This window comes from Paramisgurnus dabryanus, chromosome 6, assembly GCF_030506205.2.
Source record: "Paramisgurnus dabryanus chromosome 6, PD_genome_1.1, whole genome shotgun sequence".
Taxonomy (NCBI): Eukaryota; Metazoa; Chordata; class Actinopteri; order Cypriniformes; family Cobitidae; genus Paramisgurnus; species Paramisgurnus dabryanus.
The window spans coordinates 47,528,098-47,545,547 of NC_133342.1; the positions used below are offsets into that span (position 1 = coordinate 47,528,098).

General features: G+C 37.4%; 3 protein-coding genes across 6 annotated transcripts; 2 read left to right on the forward strand and 1 right to left on the reverse strand.

The window, feature by feature from the left end:
* The first annotated feature begins 120 nt into the window (after nt 1-120).
* ndufa13 (NADH:ubiquinone oxidoreductase subunit A13) lies at nt 121-1,922 on the forward strand. The gene is made up of 5 exons (XM_065276909.1): nt 121-276; nt 1,052-1,130; nt 1,210-1,281; nt 1,477-1,546; nt 1,681-1,922. Exons 1-5 carry the CDS (start codon nt 183-185, stop codon nt 1,798-1,800), a joined length of 435 nt encoding a protein of 144 aa, XP_065132981.1. The 5' UTR covers nt 121-182; the 3' UTR covers nt 1,801-1,922.
* A 2,170-nt stretch (nt 1,923-4,092) lies between these two features.
* Nucleotides 4,093-8,113, forward strand: LOC135767236 (yjeF N-terminal domain-containing 3-like). Its single transcript, XM_065276912.1, has 6 exons — nt 4,093-4,205; nt 5,554-5,662; nt 6,286-6,396; nt 6,471-6,584; nt 6,705-6,849; nt 7,900-8,113. The coding sequence occupies exons 1-6, from the start codon at nt 4,159-4,161 to the stop codon at nt 8,094-8,096; spliced, it is 723 nt and encodes a 240-aa protein (XP_065132984.1). The 5' UTR covers nt 4,093-4,158; the 3' UTR covers nt 8,097-8,113.
* Nucleotides 8,114-8,160: 47 nt separating this feature from the next.
* On the reverse strand, nt 8,161-12,657 carry cirbpa (cold inducible RNA binding protein a). 4 transcript variants are annotated; one of them, XR_010541955.1, is made up of 8 exons: nt 12,534-12,657; nt 11,848-11,959; nt 11,642-11,748; nt 11,369-11,513; nt 11,112-11,259; nt 10,816-10,871; nt 8,571-8,655; nt 8,161-8,486 (listed from the first exon to the last, which is right to left on the reverse strand). XR_010541955.1 is itself a non-coding variant. In XM_065276907.1 (7 exons), exons 2-7 carry the CDS (start codon nt 11,945-11,947, stop codon nt 9,884-9,886), a joined length of 564 nt encoding a protein of 187 aa, XP_065132979.1. In that variant the 5' UTR covers nt 11,948-11,959; nt 12,534-12,657; the 3' UTR covers nt 9,613-9,883. The 4 variants fall into 4 exon arrangements, 3 of the variants coding, with proteins under 3 accessions (XP_065132979.1, XP_065132978.1, XP_065132977.1); XM_065276907.1 differs by lacking the exons at nt 8,161-8,486; nt 8,571-8,655 and adding an exon at nt 9,613-9,891; XM_065276906.1 differs by lacking the exons at nt 8,161-8,486; nt 8,571-8,655 and adding an exon at nt 9,613-10,386.
* Nucleotides 12,658-17,450: the final 4,793 nt, after the last annotated feature.

Consider the following 17,450-nt stretch of genomic DNA (forward strand, 5'->3'; position numbering starts at 1 on the left):
ATAAATGTTTTTTACTACACTATTTTGCATTTGTCATAAATATGTAATATGCTGCATGTCTTGTTCAACGGTTATGTGAGTGAAGGGGGCGCTGGAGAGTCGCGCCGCATTACATTCACTCAGCCGAAGAAGAGTCGCTTAAGCCGATCAGGAGAGCAGCGGTCGGTCGGTAGTTGGGGAAGATGGCGGCGTCCAAGGTGAAGCAGGACATGCCTCCAACCGGAGGATACGGTCCCATCGATTACCGCAGAAACCTCCCGCGTCGGGGACTGTCCGGTACGTGCAGATATAAACGGATAATTTATGAAACATGCAGACTATTCATAAAGATTCGTTAGAATCTCGATATCCCACAGCCGAGACGTCAGTTACATTTACCAGTAACAAAAACACCATTTATACCTTTCAAATCTGCTTACAGAGTCAAACAAACAGATGTATATAAACAGATTATTTAAGTTATACTTAATCAGTTTGTCTGAATCAGTTTATATTTAAATGTTACGAAGTTGTGTTAGCACACAAGCTAACTTTGTTTATTTATTATTGTTCGAGTAGTTTAACCAAACCATCGGGTGCTATAATCTTATAATAGTAAATATACTAGTAACGTTTAATCTGTCAGTGTATCATGAAGTTAAAGCCGCTACTGGTACTGTCGTGTGTTTTATGTGGACACCGGGGCTAGTTGTCAAACTAGGTGAAGCTACTGTACAGTGTACATCATCATGTACACCGTTATTGCCCCAAAAAATACAATTTGTTGACCTTTTGTGACAGCATGCCCCACACTATATAAGTCACTATTACAACAGTGAAACTATGAAGAATCATACAAACCCATTTCTGTAAGTTACCTGGTGTTTTAATAATTCATATTTCCTGAGATTTAAACATTCTGAGAACTGTCTTGAGATTGACATACGTGTGATGCTGCAATATATTTTTGATTAACGTGTCAAAAAAACGTGTGTGACGTCATATTTAAATGAACAGAACATCCCTGCGGTACATGACACTGTTTTGTCTTTTTAATTGTGTTTGTGTGCAGGTTACAGTATGTTTGGTATTGGAATGGGAATAATGCTGTTTGGATACTGGAGGCTTTTTAAATGGAACAGAGAGAGAAGGTGAGCATTCAAGCCATTCATTTGAAGGTTTATGATTCATGTGTGAAAATATGTTAAAGATTTGATCTTTCCGTGGCAGGCGTCTGCACATTGAGGATTTAGAGGCTCGGATCGCTTTACTTCCCTTGTTGCAGGCAGAGCAGGACCGCAGGTGGGTAACGTCGCATATTAGGATTAATTCACAGTGATCCAACAAACTTGTTCATTCTATATACAGAAGCTAACTGTCAAATCAGTGTGAATTAGCCTTTATATAATCATGCAATCATGAAGATTAATTCATTTACAAACCTGATTGCAAATTTTAGGTGCTTTTTAACCAGTTTTGTCTGTGGTTCTCCTGTAGCACGTTACGGATGCTCCGTGAGAACCTAGAGGAGGAATCTGTCATCATGAAGGATGTTCCTGACTGGAAGGTAACTTCTGAACGACACATCATTCTGAGTTCTAGCATAACATGTGCATATGAAGTCAATATATGAACTGCTTTTTAAAGTGTTTATCTGCATTATGTCAAGTGTTCAGAAATGTCATCCGTGTGTTTGTATAGGTCGGTGAGAACATGTTTCACACAGATCGTTGGGTCACCCCGCTCACAGAAGAGCTTTATAACCTTCGACCTCGAGAGCAGTTGCTTCATAAGAAGTTCGGCTTCCTGTGGTACGTGTAGACACCAGCATGCCCAGTGATAACCAGCATCTGATCGATGGGAGACGTCATGTGCATATTGTTGCTTTCTGGGGTTGCCCTGTTCACGTTGTAAATGTTAAAGTATAAAATATCTTTTCTTTACTTCTGAAATGTTCTTGAGTCTTTTCTCTCATTTAAACTGCAATAGGTCACATCACATAATTATAAGGCACTTAATTAAATTGAATTTAATACAGTCAGATTTATTTTGATAAAACATAGTTTTTCTTTAAAGAATGCGTGTTTTTCTTCACTGGAGACTTACCTGTACATGAACCTAATGTAGCTAGACAATAGGAAATATCAATCATTTCTAATTGCACCCAGTGCACATTCACATTAGTTAGCACAAGGTTTTGTTTGCTTTAATGGGAAACCAGCAACAAAAACACAGAGGTCAGTTCACACAGGTTAAGTTCCACTAAAGGGACTTCAGTTTCAATGCCATGTCTATCATCTTTTCAGTAAAGGGGGCAGTACTTAAGTATTTATTAACATTTTCCAAGCATCTGTACTTTATATTGGAAATTTATTAGTGTTTGGATTGGGAAAATAGCATAGAATCATACTGTTTAATCCTGTATACTGCATATTAAAATATATTTAATACCTAATTACATTATACTTAAAGGGGACATATTATGAAAATCTGACTTTTTCCATGTGTAACTGCTATAATTGTGTCCCCAGTGCTTCTATCAACCTAGAAAATGTGAAAAAGATCCACCCAGTAACTTAGTTTTGGTAAACCATTCTTTCCAAGCATGTGAAAAAATAGGTCATTGTAATTTGGCTCCTATTATGATGTCAGAATAAGGTAATGCCGCCCCCTTTATCTGCATTATCCAACCACAGCACTGCCATTTAGTTCAAAGAGAAAGAAAAGAAGGACTTGACAGCACAATTGAGTTTCAATTACAACAAACCACCATCATTGTGATCAGTATTTGCACTTCAAACGCTCATTTGCATTTTAAATGACACACCCAAAACGGCACACTTTTGCTCAGACCTAGATTAAGACTTAGTTTACATCTTTAAAAAATCTCATAATATGTCCCCTTTAAGAAATTACTAGAAATGTAATGTACTTAAAATTCAATTTAAAACAAAAACTTGTATTTTTAATATAAAGTGCATTAAAAAATTATACCATTATGCTTTGGAATCTATCTTTTTCAAAGAAAAACACTGCTAAAATATGAAAACTTGAGAAATGTGCTTAAGTAGAAAGAAAAATTCTTCACTGCTGGCCTCCTCTGCTTTTCATACCTGAAACATGTTTCATACAAATATACTTTATACTACCTTTTTTCTCTTTTGGAGTAACAAATGGGTCATATTATGAGCTGTAAAATGTTAAAGATGTAACATAAGTCTTTGGTGTCCCCAGAGTGCATTTGTGAAGTTTTAGCTCAAAATGCCATATAGATAATTTATAGCATGTTAAAATTGCCACTTTGTAAGTGTGAGCAAAAATGTGTCATTTTGGGGTGTGTCCTTTAAAATGCAAATAGGCTGAAGAAATGCAAACACTGACCGCAATGATGGTGGTTTGTTGAAATTGAAACTCAGTTGTGCTGTCAATAGGCTTTATGCCCAGCTGCACAACTTCCTGAACTTCAGCTGGCCCCTTGTTTCCTGTCTGCCATTATTGGACAAACTGATTAATCCAGCTGTGCCTGACCTCAGTAGTCACAACAACAATAATCGGACACACCTGTATTAATCAGTTTGTCCAATAATGGCAGACAGGAAACAAGGAGCTGGCTGAAGTTCAGGAAGTAGTGTAGCGGGGCATAAAGCCTATTCTCTCTCTCTCTCTCTCTCTCTCTCTCTCTCTCTCTACTAAATGACAGTATTATTAAAGGGCGGGATTATTGTAATTAGACTCATTACCTACGTCACAAAATAGACAAAATCTGAATGACCTATTTTGTCAAGCACTTGCAGAGACAAAACAAAGTTACTGGGTTGATCTTTTTATGTTTTCGAACTGGGACCCAATTATTGCACTTTAACATGGAAAAAAATCTGATTTTCAGATACCTTCGTAATCCCTCATTGCAATCTATTAACAGTGATAGGAAAATTAAAATGAAGAAGGCTATAAAAATGCAGAATACTACTGTAGTATGTATCATAGATCTGCCATAGTGGCAGTTTAGTGTCAATAGTCAGGCTCCGCCTACTTCAGATTGGCCAATGAACAGACCCCTCCTGCTTTTCTGGGTTTTTGAGCTGATGTATCAAAACAGAATCCCACATCATTACAGAGAAACAGTTTCATCATCTGATCTGAAGTGAAGTTATAACAGAAACATTTGAATCGGTGAAGATGAATCGAGTAAATCAAGAGTGCGTGGAAACGCTGCGATATCTCAGGTAAGACACACCTGTACTTTAATCCCCAGATGAAAAAGTGCACTAAAATACAATTTAAGTAAATGTATTAATTACATGCACAAATTGTGTTCTTAATATACAAAAAGAACATAAGTGTACTCAACTGTGCTATTTGTTTTTAATAAACTAAAAAAAACATTTTAGTATCTTGTATACTTTTTTCAAGTGCACTAATAACTTTTAATTAGTATATTTGTAATGTATACCTTTTTAACTCTTATTTAGCACAAAAATAACAAAAATGTATTTTACATGGTCCACATCAAACTGCAAAAGTTTATTTTCTGGGAGGTTATTAAACTGGAGTCACAACACTTCATGTAATGTACATTTAAATATACATTTATAACTGTAAGATAATTTATATAAATCTAAAATTTCAGTTGCATGTAAGACTTTAGTACAAATATGATTGTATAATTGGGTTTATTGCTATAAAAGTTTGCCTTCTATTTGTTAATTTTGTATGCGTAAATAATACATTTATTAATAAAATATAAATAAAAAAAATAGTGAAGAGAAGTTGGGAAAAGAAGTTGGGTGAACTCATCTCTCTTGACTCATGTCTGCTCACGAGTAGCTCTTCACTGTTTCTGTGTATTAGACTGGAATTAAATGAGAATAGACAGGATAAGAGTCTGTGTTTAACAGCACCGATCCTGTAGGGCAGAAGAAGGAAACCGTTCTGTTTGGACTTGCATATTAAACAAACCAGGTTTTGTTTTTTTGAGACTTCTGTAACTGCCCAGTTCACAGCCAGAGTCACAATGTCCACCAATTAACCCTCTTCAAACTTTGTGAGTCAGACGAATCTCTACTGCCTCCAGAGACCCCAGAGCCACACAAGCTGCTCAGTCCAAACTGTGCTGGATTGTCATGCATGCGATCGATTTTGATTTCTTTTCTAAGTGTGCCTTTACAGCTCTTTAGCTACTTTACTCATGGAACATAAAAGAATAACTTTTTGATCTTAATGCTGCTCATGTTCATACAACAACAGTTTATTAAAGTGCACTAGTGCCTTTTTCACTTATCGCTTATTTTGAGTGACTCCTGGGTATACCGTTCTGTTATTAGATCAATTGCCTACATGAGATCAGAAACTGCTGAGGATTCTTGTCAGGGAACCGGTATCGACCCAGATAAGCTAAATGTCAAATAGATCTGGGCAGGTGTTCTTCCTCTGACAGGTGTTCAGTGTGGGGATTATCTTTATGTAACCTTCATTTTACAGTCATTTCACAGTAGTTTCATCCCAGTAAAGTTGACTTGTTATGTGATATGTGCTGATATGTTTTTAGAGATATTTTTGGCTGTTCTTTTACAGTAAAGAGGAGGCGGTATCCATGGAGACAGAGTTGCTAAGGGATTATCGCTTTGGACGGGAACAGTTGGCAGAGTTATTGGGGCACGCGTGTGCAGTTGCCATCACTAAGGTTTTCTGCACTTTTGAACAGTTTTATTATTACAAAATAAACCCAGGTGGAAAAGGGCCCTAAAGTACACTTTGGGGTGATTTTCCGGACAGGGAGGGAGTAGTTTAAGCCAAGACTAGCCCTTAGTTCAAATTTTGGACAGCTCTTACATTTATTTTAATCTAGTCTTATTCCTTTCCGGGAAAATGCACTTAGTAAATGTACTATTTTCACACACTAGTTTTGTAGCCTATGTAATATACAAAAGAAATCAAGTGTACTCAATTGTGGTATTTTAAGTATTATTTTAATTCACTAAAAACCATTTTAAGTATTATGATTACTATAGTACTATATATACTTTTATTTGCAATTATAATATATAACTTTTTCTACTAATTTCTACTTTTTCTCTAATGTAATTGCTGCTATTTTAGTACATTCAACTTTCAAGTATACTTTATACATTGAAAAACATAAAACTCAGGCACCATTCACATCATAGAATATTCTCATTTAGACACGACACCTCATGGGATTCAAAGAGCCAAATGTACCTGTGAGCTTCACACCAGAAGAGATTTATTGTTTTCACGGTTTAATAACAATTTTTCACGGTTTAATAACAATTTGTGCTCCTGCAGATTTTCCCGCTGTCCTCACTGGAGAAACGTCAGCCAACCTTGCTCGTGCTCTGTGGACCGGGTCAGAACGGCTGCGTTGGGCTGGTGTGCGCGCGATATTTGCGCGTATTTGTAAGTAACGAATAAATATCAGGGCACAACATTTGTTTGTAGTGTTACATTTAAGACAGTTGTGTATTTTCCAGGAATACAATCCGACTGTGTTTTGCCATGAACGCTCAAGGGAAGGTTTACATCAGGACCTCACAGTCCAGTGTGAAAAGATGGACCTTCCCTTCCTGTCCTACCTGCCCACCGAGGTGACGTCATCGTGATGCTGTTATAAATATTTTCAGCTCATCAGTTAACTTTGTATAAAGAATGTAACGTGGAAATGTGTTTTGTAACCTCGCCATGTTTTTGTTCTCTCGTTGTTATAGGTCCAACTGGTTAATGACGCCTATAATCTGGTTGTGGACGCGGTTTTGGGTCCAGAAACTGAACCAGAGACGGAGGCGCTCACGAGCGCTCTGCAGGCGATGCGAGGGGTCAAAATCCCTATCGTCAGCCTCGACATTCCCTCAGGCAACCTAACACATTAAAACACCTTTCAGTTAACTTATTTTTGTAAAATGTCCCAGTGGCTGCAGTTCACCGTCACATATGTGTTTTCAGAGCAGTTGTGTCTGCAGTACGCACACTGTGCACTGTTCCTGAATAGACTGCACACTGCTGGGCTGCGTTCCACTCCAAATTTGTATTCCCTTCCCACAGATTGACTTCATTGCACAAGTGTCCACTAATGTTATTAGCCCACTAACCCCTTGATCACTTCAATTGTGCTAAGACTGCGCGATTTCATGCCGTACTGCTCGCAGACCGTTCGGTTTATGACGTCAAGTTATCGCGAAATCAAGAAAACTGCGCGCACCGAGCGAGTTGCTTTTGTGACATCACAATCGAGGTGCGCTGTGGTCTATGTAGCAGCTAAAGTGTAGATCTTGGGAAACAGACTCGCACCCTCTGTCAAAATCGAGGGAACGAGGATCTGTACATATAAACTTCCCTCATACATTTTTAACGAACTGAAACGCACTTCAAAATGGCGGCATGGATTCCCTGAGCGGAAGTGTTTAAGGGAAGTTCCTGAATGGGTGGAACGCATCCGTATTTGTATCACACAATGCAATACACCTTACTTTATCTTCACAACAAATAAGAGTGTAAAATTATTTCTCATCTACTTTCTGCACATTTTAAGTTATTATGGGGCAGTTTCACGGACAGGGATTAGATTAGTCCTAGACTAAAATAAATGTAAGAGCTGTCCAAACTGAAAACAACTTGCACTGACATATCTTAAAATACATCTGTGCCCTTTGTTTTGCCTCAAAATGCACACAAGTAATGGTTTAAGTTAGGCATGTTTGTTAAAACAAGTTATATTTTATAAGTAAAATAAGGCCTAGTCCCGGCTTAAACTAATCCCTGTCCGGGAAACCACCCCTAAGAGTTAATATTGAATTAGACATACAAAGCTATACAATAGCAGTCAGTCACTGTCTTCTATAGAACCAGATCTCATTTCAAGAGTAAAAACTCAATGATCTGATCTAACAGTGTGTTTAACTGCAGGTTGGGAATCTGATGACAGCAACACAGACCAAATCAATCCAGCTCTTCTCATTTCTCTGATCACACCAAAGAGATGCGCTCAGAGTTTCTCTGGACCTCACTTCCTGGCTGGACGCTTTCTGCCCTACGACATCCAGAAGAAATACCAGCTAAATTTGCCCAAGTTTGCTGGGACAGATTGCGTTGTTGAATTGTGATCGGTGCAACTGATTTCAACCATTGTAATGCATAGACATTAAAATTAATCAGAGGACAAATTAGTAAAATAAACGTATTTTATTGTGCAATTGAAAAAGTATTTAGTAAATTTGACATACTCATACAAATCACTTCCTTCACACTTACAAACTTAATTCGTCAAATCTATGTTGTTGTAAAAGAAAAAAAAAAACTCAAATGTATATTGAGTGCTAATTTGATCTTGTTGATAGACTATGATAGAACTTGGGACATTCCTCAACATCACCATTTTCAGACCAAAACCATGCAAGACCAACTGCTAAACGATCTTTTCATTGTCTTTCTCCATCAAAAGTCATCAACATCTGTGTGCTCGGTCTTCAAAGAATCTGTCCACACCCGAAACACTGGACAGATAAAAATAAACATTAGACACTCTGTAGATCACACTACATATTAAAAGAATAAAAACTTTGGAAACGACTACAAACCTCCGGATGCATTTTTGCGGATGAACATCCTTCAACAGGCCACAGTTTTCTGGAAACATGTTGCAGTTTTCAAGAACAACTTAACCTAAACAAATCAAAATGAACACAATGAATAGATAAACCAATCAAAAGCAGGAACAAAAATCAATGCAGAAACTAGTTATATGGTTAACTTTTGGTGCTACATCAAGCAGTAAATGCATTTAAAACTGAACTACATTCATGAAAAAAGAAGCTGTGCAGAGCAATTGGCCAAACTCCTAGAGGTTTCAGTATACACATGGATGTTATAATGGACTGGGCAATTTAAGTTTCTGACGTCCCACGCCAGCAAAACAAACGGGTGGAGATGCCAGACTGCAATGTCCAGGTGCACATTTGACAATTTTTAACATTTGCGAAGGTGACGTGGGGAAATTTCTTAGCTCTGGGAGTTACAACTAAAACTCAGTCTGAAGAAATGAACAGGAGAACAAAGGAAGATTACCTCACGGACACAGGGCTATTGTATCTCCATACATGAGCTAGCCCAGAGAGTAGCAGCCAGCTTTTTCTGAGCAACAGGAATCACTTCAGTAGATGCAACACGTCAAGCTCCCAGGACGCGTTTGAGAAAAATCACATTATTGAAGCACAGCGCTTGAATTCAATGCAGCATTAGATTGAGCTCTTTTTTTCTTGCTTTTAAATAGGTTAAACTTAAGAAATTGTGCTACTGGAGACTGGTGGTTTAAACTGGTTAGTATCTACCACTGGCCTATACAAATACCAACAGCTCATATAGCGAGAAGCTGAAATTAACTTAAGAGTACAAGTAGGTTTAGTGATTACATTTAAGCTCATAATTCAGATCAAAATGTTTGTGATCATAACATTAAAAACTACAATAACTAGAGTTTTTGCTGTATTTTTGTACTAAAGGGTAAATTCAAAGTGTTCCCTCTATGCAGCCATTTACTTTTGGGTAAAATACTCTCACTTTTTTCTCAAATGTCCATCAGGACTTGTACATTCTTTGAAAGGCACCACAGAATTCAGAGCATTTGAACAAATGGTTTTGTTTAATAAGGCTCCATGAAGCCAAAAAAATAAAGAATGAGTCAAATTTTGATACAAAGAACACAGGAGCACAAGTTTTTCCCAGTTTTGGAGTGACGATTAACAATTTCTGGTTCTTGGCTAAATTATAAATTAATTTTCTCAAGAGTCCATCATTACAACATGGTTAAAATGCAGACGTGGAGCAGGCAGAGGAGATATACCTCGGGTAGAGCAACTCAACAGCACCAGTGCACCAGACGCTCCAGCAGCGGTCACCAGTCTGAAAGGAATCACTTTTTGGATACTGGACATATGGAGAATTCATGACCTTTATATTAAAAGGAATCATTTTATTTAAAATAACAGCGATTCCAGTAACGCTAGAATTCTGAGTTGTATATATTTTTTTAAAAGGAGCTTTCAGTTCAGAGCAAACACACTAGGATTTCCCCTGAAATTAAACGTGACTTCCTGCAGGACTGAGATTAATAGCAATAGACAGATAAAGTTGCTCAGAGTATTGACAGAGGTTTTAAAATGAGGCTCAACGTTCACTCTCCACGTAACATGAACACATTCACAGCCAATGTATAGAATTGGCAGTTTCCTCAAAATACTTGAACAGAAGAACAGAAATCCAAGAACAGATGGTTGAGAAACGTGTAGCCAGTGGTGTGTCAGGTCTTGGGGTTTACTTGTGTGCAGCTGAGGAGGAAGTGCGACACACAAGGACACGTCGCAACAGGTTAAGACAGTCATGGCCTCGGCTATCCATCTATATCAAACCAGGAACAGAAGAGAAAAATCGGGGGAACGTTTCAGATGGAGGCCAGGGTTCATTCCAGCAGGGTGAGTGATTTGAAGAGCAAGATGGAGGCACTACACCCTCATATGCAAGTGGACGCCAGTCTTTAAATCGAGACGATAGTTTACGCAGTACACAAAGTGACGGGCAGCTGTCCTGCTTTTGGTCTTTCACGTGGGAAAATCAATATCAACCCATTAAAAATGGCATAGTTTGGCCTACACAGTAGAAAAACTTAACCGTTTAAAAAAATAAAATAAAAAGAGGCGGCATCGGAAAAAAGGGAGTTTTGCCTCGCAGTTCCGGAAATCCTAGAAAAACGGGTTGTGCCGGCCTACGGCGTACAGAGGGGAAGGCTACATGCTTGTATAAACTGCAGAGGAGGAAGCTAATACATACCATAGCTATCATAGCCATCTCTGTATGAGCTGCCACGATCACTGTAACCTGAACTCCTGCACACAAAACCAACATGTAAATTAGTAAAACTCATTTGACTATTTGCAAAACTCAAGCTCTTGTACTCCGATTCAACTCTAGTTTGAACTAGTTTCATCTAGTGTGACCAGCAGAAACATATACCATTTTGACTTTAATTGTTGGTGATATACTGCATTGTTCAGAAACAACTTGAAGCACAGCTATTAGTTTTTGCACCATACAACAGAACCACAATGCTAAAGTTTTACACTCACCTGTCTCTGCTGTAGCCGCCGCCACCCCCTCCTGAGGAGTAACCACCCCCGCTGCTCTTGTATCCTCCCCCACCACCGTAGCTCCGGTCACTTCCGTAACTGCGATCACCTCCCCCATAACGGTCACCACCTCCATAACCACCACCACCTTAACAAGATGACAAACATGTTAATGCTGTGAATGCAGGCCAAAGTTCAACTATAAATGATCCACAAATGAAGGTTTCATTGTCAAACAGTATTAAAGAGATCAGCACCTCTAGATCCCCCTCGTCCTCTGCCCCCTCTGAAGAAACCTCCTCCTCCACCTCTTCCTCCTCCACCCCTGTAGGATCCACCACCCGATCGTCCACCGCCACCTTTTCCGGCTTCATCCACACGAATTGTCCGCCCGTCAACAGACTACAAAGGGAAGAAGGAACGTTAAGTGAAGCTGCTGCTATCATTTTATCCAAAGAGAATTGATTAAATCAAACACACAACCTTTGTGATGTTAAATATTCCAAACAAAGAAACTGATGGTTACAAACCTTTCCATTCATTCCCTCGAGAGCATCTTTAGCATCATCTGGATTCTCAAAGGTAACAAACCCAAAGCCTCTTGATTTGTTTGTTTCTCTGTTTCGGGCCACATGAACTAAAAAAACAAAACCAAACACCCCGCTCATTATTGTAATCACAGAGAAACACAAGTTACACAGAGCGCGTGCGATTGGCTTAAAGTCCCGGAACTCACCGTTGGTGATAACTCCATATTTGGAGAAAGCATCCTCTAGCGACTGTTCGGTGGTATCGAAACTCAAGCCGCCGATGAACAGCTTCCCCTCGTCAGACATCGTGTGTTTAATCTAAACAAACATGGATCCATCATCAAATACAGCCCAAAGTGACACTAAATTGTTGTTAAAATTACGTAAAGAATGGAAAATAAAAAGCTAAGAAGAGTCGCGGTTATTTAATTTAAAATAAAATTATAATAAAGCATCATGATCTGATATTGTGCATTTATAACAATAACAAAGGTATTTCGTCGTGTTTACGCGTGATATTCAGATATAAATGTGGGCCATTGAGCGCCATGAATCCTCGTGCCGAGCCAAAGTAGGTCAAACAAAAGACGCGCGATAATCACACGATAAGGCCAAGAAACGGCAAACGATATCGAATCTGTGACCATCCCACACTGTTTAACTATAAAAATACAACAGTTAAACCGAGAGAACTGATCTAAATAATCTCAAAGTCGGATAAACATGGAGGATACAATGAAAAGCAGGCGCATCGTCGCCATTTTAGTGTTTGAATGCCGATGACTAAAAAGAAGCGTGAATGCAATTCATAATTAATCTTAATACAGTTACATGCATATTTAACAAATAATGCATTGTTTAAAGCAAATAGATACGAAATTAACGCTATTACCTGTAATGTCGCAGTTACGGTTGCAGTGGCGCGTGCACGCTTCTCCACAAGCACTCAGGACTGTACAGACAAGAGGCGGTGACGCGCCGCAGTTTATAAAGACACTGACGCCGAGAGGAGGGTCCTAAAATACTGACATTTACATATGCAGCAAATCCCCAACCAGAATCAACCAGATTCTAAAAAGAAACCAAAAGCATATATATATATAAAACATGACGCAACAAATTAACAAAGTAAATGAATTAAACATAACCTCACAGACAGACTAACATAAATACAACAAGAGGACACATTGTTTTGTGTTCAATCATTCATTACAATTTCTGAAGACCAAAACAATAAAGAATAGTAATAGTAATTTACCAGAATATAAAGTGTAACTATATAAATTTATCCAAATATGTAATTTTACATTTGGAGAATTTGTAAATGAAATAGGCTAACAAAATCGTCGTCAGCTACGACTGTGTTTTTTACAAGTCTCATATCTTCCCCTTTCCATATAGGCCTATGTTAATGGCTGTAACAGGATTATTCATGTGTGACACCTGGTGAAGTGTCGACTGTTTCCTCGGTACCTACTTGCATAATAGACGATACTCTAGCGATCGTCGTGAAGGCTATAGCTATCTTTGAGTATCTATTGGCCAATTAATATTTTAAAATCCTATTGTCTTTATAGCTTCACATTAACATGCACGCTGCACGCACAGGCGAATGTACACTGTTGAAACTGGTCGACGTGAGAGTTCATTTGTGATCAATATGAACAAAAATATAGGCGTGTCTGTGTCATATTCTAAAAAAACAAAAAACAATGTATTCTTACTATGCCGTTTAACTTCCTATGTTAAAGTCTATTCAGCAAGCAGGTCTGAACAATAACATTTCCTCTGGGTGGCCTATAGAGGGCAGCAGATAACACAATAAATCACTCACAGATCACAAACCACCTTCTGGGTTAAAGGGATAGTTCACCTAAAAATAAAAATTTTGTCATAATTTTCTGACTTTCATGTTGTTACAAACCTGTATACATTTATTTGTTCTGCTGAACACGAGGGAAGATATTTTGAAAAATGTTTGTAACCAAACCTTTCGTGGACCCCATTTATTCTTTTTCTTTAGTATTCTTTTTTTCTACTATGGAAGTGAATGGGGTCCACAAAGGTTTGGTAACAAACATTTCTCAATTTATCTTCCTTTGTGTTCATTAGAACAAATACATTTATAAACGTTTGTAACAACATGAGAGTGGGAAAAAGATGACAGAATTTTCATTTTTGGGTAAACTATCCCTTTAAAAGAAATACTACATACACATACATCAGACAAACGTTATTACACTTTACAAATGTCTGGGTTATTTATTTAAGCCATGCTGGGTAAATATTGGACAGAACCCATCGCTAAAATTGATTGTGCTGGGTTGTTTTTACCCAACTGCTGGTTTGCATAATGACAACCCAACTCAGCATGTGTTAAAATAAACCCAGTGTAGGATTGGAGTTAGTTTAGGGATCTGGCACAAGTAACATGAACGTATTCAATTACATTAAAGCATTAATGTTACAAATTATTAAGTTACATCAAAACATCTAAAGTGTTTAGTAACCTTGAAAGAGTGCCATTCCAGACATCATTTCCAGGATCATGTGGGGAAATATCCTAAATCTGAGTTGTCTGGCATGTACCATAAGACAAAATGAAATAAAAACGTCTTGACATTAAAGAGAACTTTATTTTAAAGACTGTTCTAAAAATATATGCATACACAAAATCATCTGATCTGCAGGCACTATATGAAAAATAACTGTTAATGTCTTTATATTTAGTTAACAAATGAAATAATGAATGTCAGGGTTATCTGTTTTTATTGTGTTCTGTAGACTCAAAACTAGTTTTCAATAGTAAATAATGCAAACATCTAAAACAATCAGACATAAAGCAACAAACATTTACACAAGTGTATGACAGTGTGGCACCAGAAAAATCATTTTCACTCTTCTCCACACAAAATAAGTGTATTGTTTCTTTTTAAAAGTGTCGGTTCTGATCCACCCACACCTGTCTTCTTCCTCGACCCACGACTCACTCCTGTACCATCAGGCACAAACATTTTCACTGTAACCATAGCAACAGCATCACAGGGACATTTACAACCTGCACGGCATGTGGAGCGTTTGGTGCTGATGTGACTTTAATTCACTTCATTAAGGGAACAAAATACAGATTGATTTCATATTTACTTACAACTCTCAGACTGCTACAGATCTCTCTTTTGACGAAGGAAACACACAGTTGTTAACAACATGATGACCATGAAAACAAATCTGTTAAGTTTCTGGATCTCAGTTGGTAGGGCATTGTGTTAGCAGTGCCATTTCAAGGCATAGGCGCCTAGGGCGCCACCAACAGCAGGGGGCGCAAAAGAGCGCATATTACAGCATATACTGCTGCTTCACTGACTTGAATGAGTGAAAATTAGGGCTGGGCATAGATGAATCTAGATTAATTTCATACAAAATAAAATTATTTTTTGTATAATATATGAGTTTGTGCTGTGTGTAAATATTATGTATATTTAAACACACACACATACATATAAGTATACATTTATGAAATGTTTTATTTATATATCGTTTTTTTATTTATATATAATATAGAATATATAAAAATATAAATAAATATATATACACATGTACATGTTTTTTAATACATATGTGTGTGTGTGTGTGTGTGTGTGTGTACCTGGTAATTATCACGTTGTGGGGACCAATTGTCCCCACAAAGATAGGAATACCAGTGTTTTTGTGACCTTGTGGGGACATTTTGATGTCCCCATGAGGAAACAAGCTTATAAATCAAACAAGATGATGTTTATTGAAAATCTAAGGTACAAGAAAGGTTTCTGTGATGGTTGGGGTTAGGGAATGGGGTAGGTAAGGGGAATAGAATATACAGTTTGTATGGTATAAAATGCATTACGTCTATGGAATGTCCCCACAAAACATGGAAACCAGAATGTGTGTGTGTGTGTGTGTGTATTTATATTTACATAATAATTACACACAGCACAAACACAGCACTCTTATGTTATGCAAAAAAATTACTTTTATTTTGAATGAGATTCATCTAGATTCATCTATGCCCAGCACTAAACAAAATAAAAGATAAACTCTGAACATTTAACACAGAATAAACCACAGTCTATGGAATGAACAGAAAAATATTTCACCAGCGTGATTTCCTTTGTTTTGCTCATGAGCACATTCATTATTCTGTTGAGTTATTTCTGTTTTCCTCAGTTCTGATTCAATGTCTGGTGAGTCATTGACTTAATAAATATACTGTTCACAGAGAGAGAGAGAGAGAGAGAGAGAGAGAGAGAGAGAGAGAGAGAGAGAGAGAGAGAGAGAGAGAGAGAGAGAGAGAGAGAGAGAGAGAGAGAGAGAGAGAGAGAGAGAGAGAGAGAGAGTGTTGTGGGTAAAAATAGCCCTCTGCTCCAGCAGCATTACCCGCACCTTACTGAATCATTAGAATGTGAACATTGTGTTTCATGGTGTTAATGTTACTTGCTGATCGGACACATTAAGGAGTGTTAGAGGGACCGACACCAAATCAAAATATGTTGATACATGGACTAGTGGAACACAAACACACACACAAAGATAAATCCACCCATGCTGCACTTCACTTCATGTCACATCTTCATTCCTCTGGGGTTTCACCTGATCGACTGGTTTAACACCAGATAGACTATAAACACACAGCTTGTGTATTATCAGTGTGACGCAGGCAGGAGAGACCTGAAGATCTTCATCAGTCTGGCAGTTACACTCAACACACAAACACATGGGGACTTTCCATAGACATAATAACTTTTATTCTGTACCTAACCCAACTCCTAAACCTAACCCTCATAAAAAATGTCTGGATTTTAACAATTTCATATAAATGTTAGTTTGATTTATAAGCTTGTTTCCTCAGGATCAAGAAATATCCCCATATGGTCAAAAATGTTAGATGTCATAAGTTAAACAAAGACAGTAACTTGTTCTCACACGATATATCATTACCTGTAAATTGGATTCTCATAAATGTTTTTTGCATAACCGTAATTAGTGTGGTGACATTACCTGAAAGGCAGTTTAATCTAAAATTAAACACAAAATGCACTGATACTTATTTTTGAGTAAATGATTTCCAATAACATCATCAGACTATATTGTGTCTTGTGAAATACTGTTCTCAGTCTATGGGATTTTTCTTCCACAATCATATATGTGATTTGAAGATCATTCATGTCTGTAAGGAAGTTAGAAGTTACCCACTGAAGTTTAATACTAAGGGTTATAGGCAGTGTTGGGTAAGTTACTCAAAAAAAGTAATTAATTACTAGTTACTAATTACATCTTCAATCATGTAATTAAATTACTTTACAAATTACTCTCTTCAAAAAGTATTTAATTACGTATTACTAATACTTTCTTAATCCTTTTTAGTACATGATACAAAGATAGGCTTGAAATGCCTTGAAGAAACAATGTATAAAAGCACATCAATTATTCTGGTGCCACTTTATACACTGTAAAAAATACTTTGCTGCCTTAAATTTTTTTGTTGAATCAACTCGGATTTACAAGTCATTTCAACTTACTATTATTTATCTTGACTATAGATGAGTTGTTATAACTACAGGTGAGTTGTTATAACTTATAAATTTAAGTTGACTTTTCTCAACTATATTTTATAAGTTGTGACTACTAATTTCTGTTGACATGACTTGTAAATCTGAGTTGATTCAACAAAAAATTTTAAGGCAGCAAAGTTTTTTTACAGTGTAGGGTCCAAATCTCTCTATTAACTAACTATTGACTACTTTTGCATCAATATAGTCCAACTACTGCTTAT

Bases quoted from the DNA above. Each gene is read 5' to 3' on its own strand.
- ndufa13 (XM_065276909.1), top strand. From the start codon at position 183: ATGGCGGCGTCCAAGGTGAAGCAGGACATGCCTCCAACCGGAGGATAC. The intron at 1,131-1,209 runs GTGAGCATTCAA...TTTCCGTGGCAG, and splicing joins AAATGGAACAGAGAGAGAAG to GCGTCTGCACATTGAGGATT. The intron at 1,282-1,476 runs GTGGGTAACGTC...GTTCTCCTGTAG, and splicing joins CAGGCAGAGCAGGACCGCAG to CACGTTACGGATGCTCCGTG.
- LOC135767236 (XM_065276912.1), top strand. From the start codon at position 4,159: ATGAATCGAGTAAATCAAGAGTGCGTGGAAACGCTGCGATATCTCAG. The intron at 6,397-6,470 runs GTAAGTAACGAA...TGTATTTTCCAG, and splicing joins CGCGATATTTGCGCGTATTT to GAATACAATCCGACTGTGTT. The intron at 6,850-7,899 runs GCAACCTAACAC...GTTTAACTGCAG, and splicing joins CAGCCTCGACATTCCCTCAG to GTTGGGAATCTGATGACAGC.
- cirbpa (XM_065276905.1), bottom strand. From the start codon at position 11,947: ATGTCTGACGAGGGGAAGCTGTTCATCGGCGGCTTGAGTTTCGATACC. The intron at 11,749-11,847 runs GTGAGTTCCGGG...TTGTTTTTTTAG, and splicing joins ATATGGAGTTATCACCAACG to TTCATGTGGCCCGAAACAGA. The intron at 11,514-11,641 runs GTTTGTAACCAT...TTCCCTTTGTAG, and splicing joins TCGAGGGAATGAATGGAAAG to TCTGTTGACGGGCGGACAAT.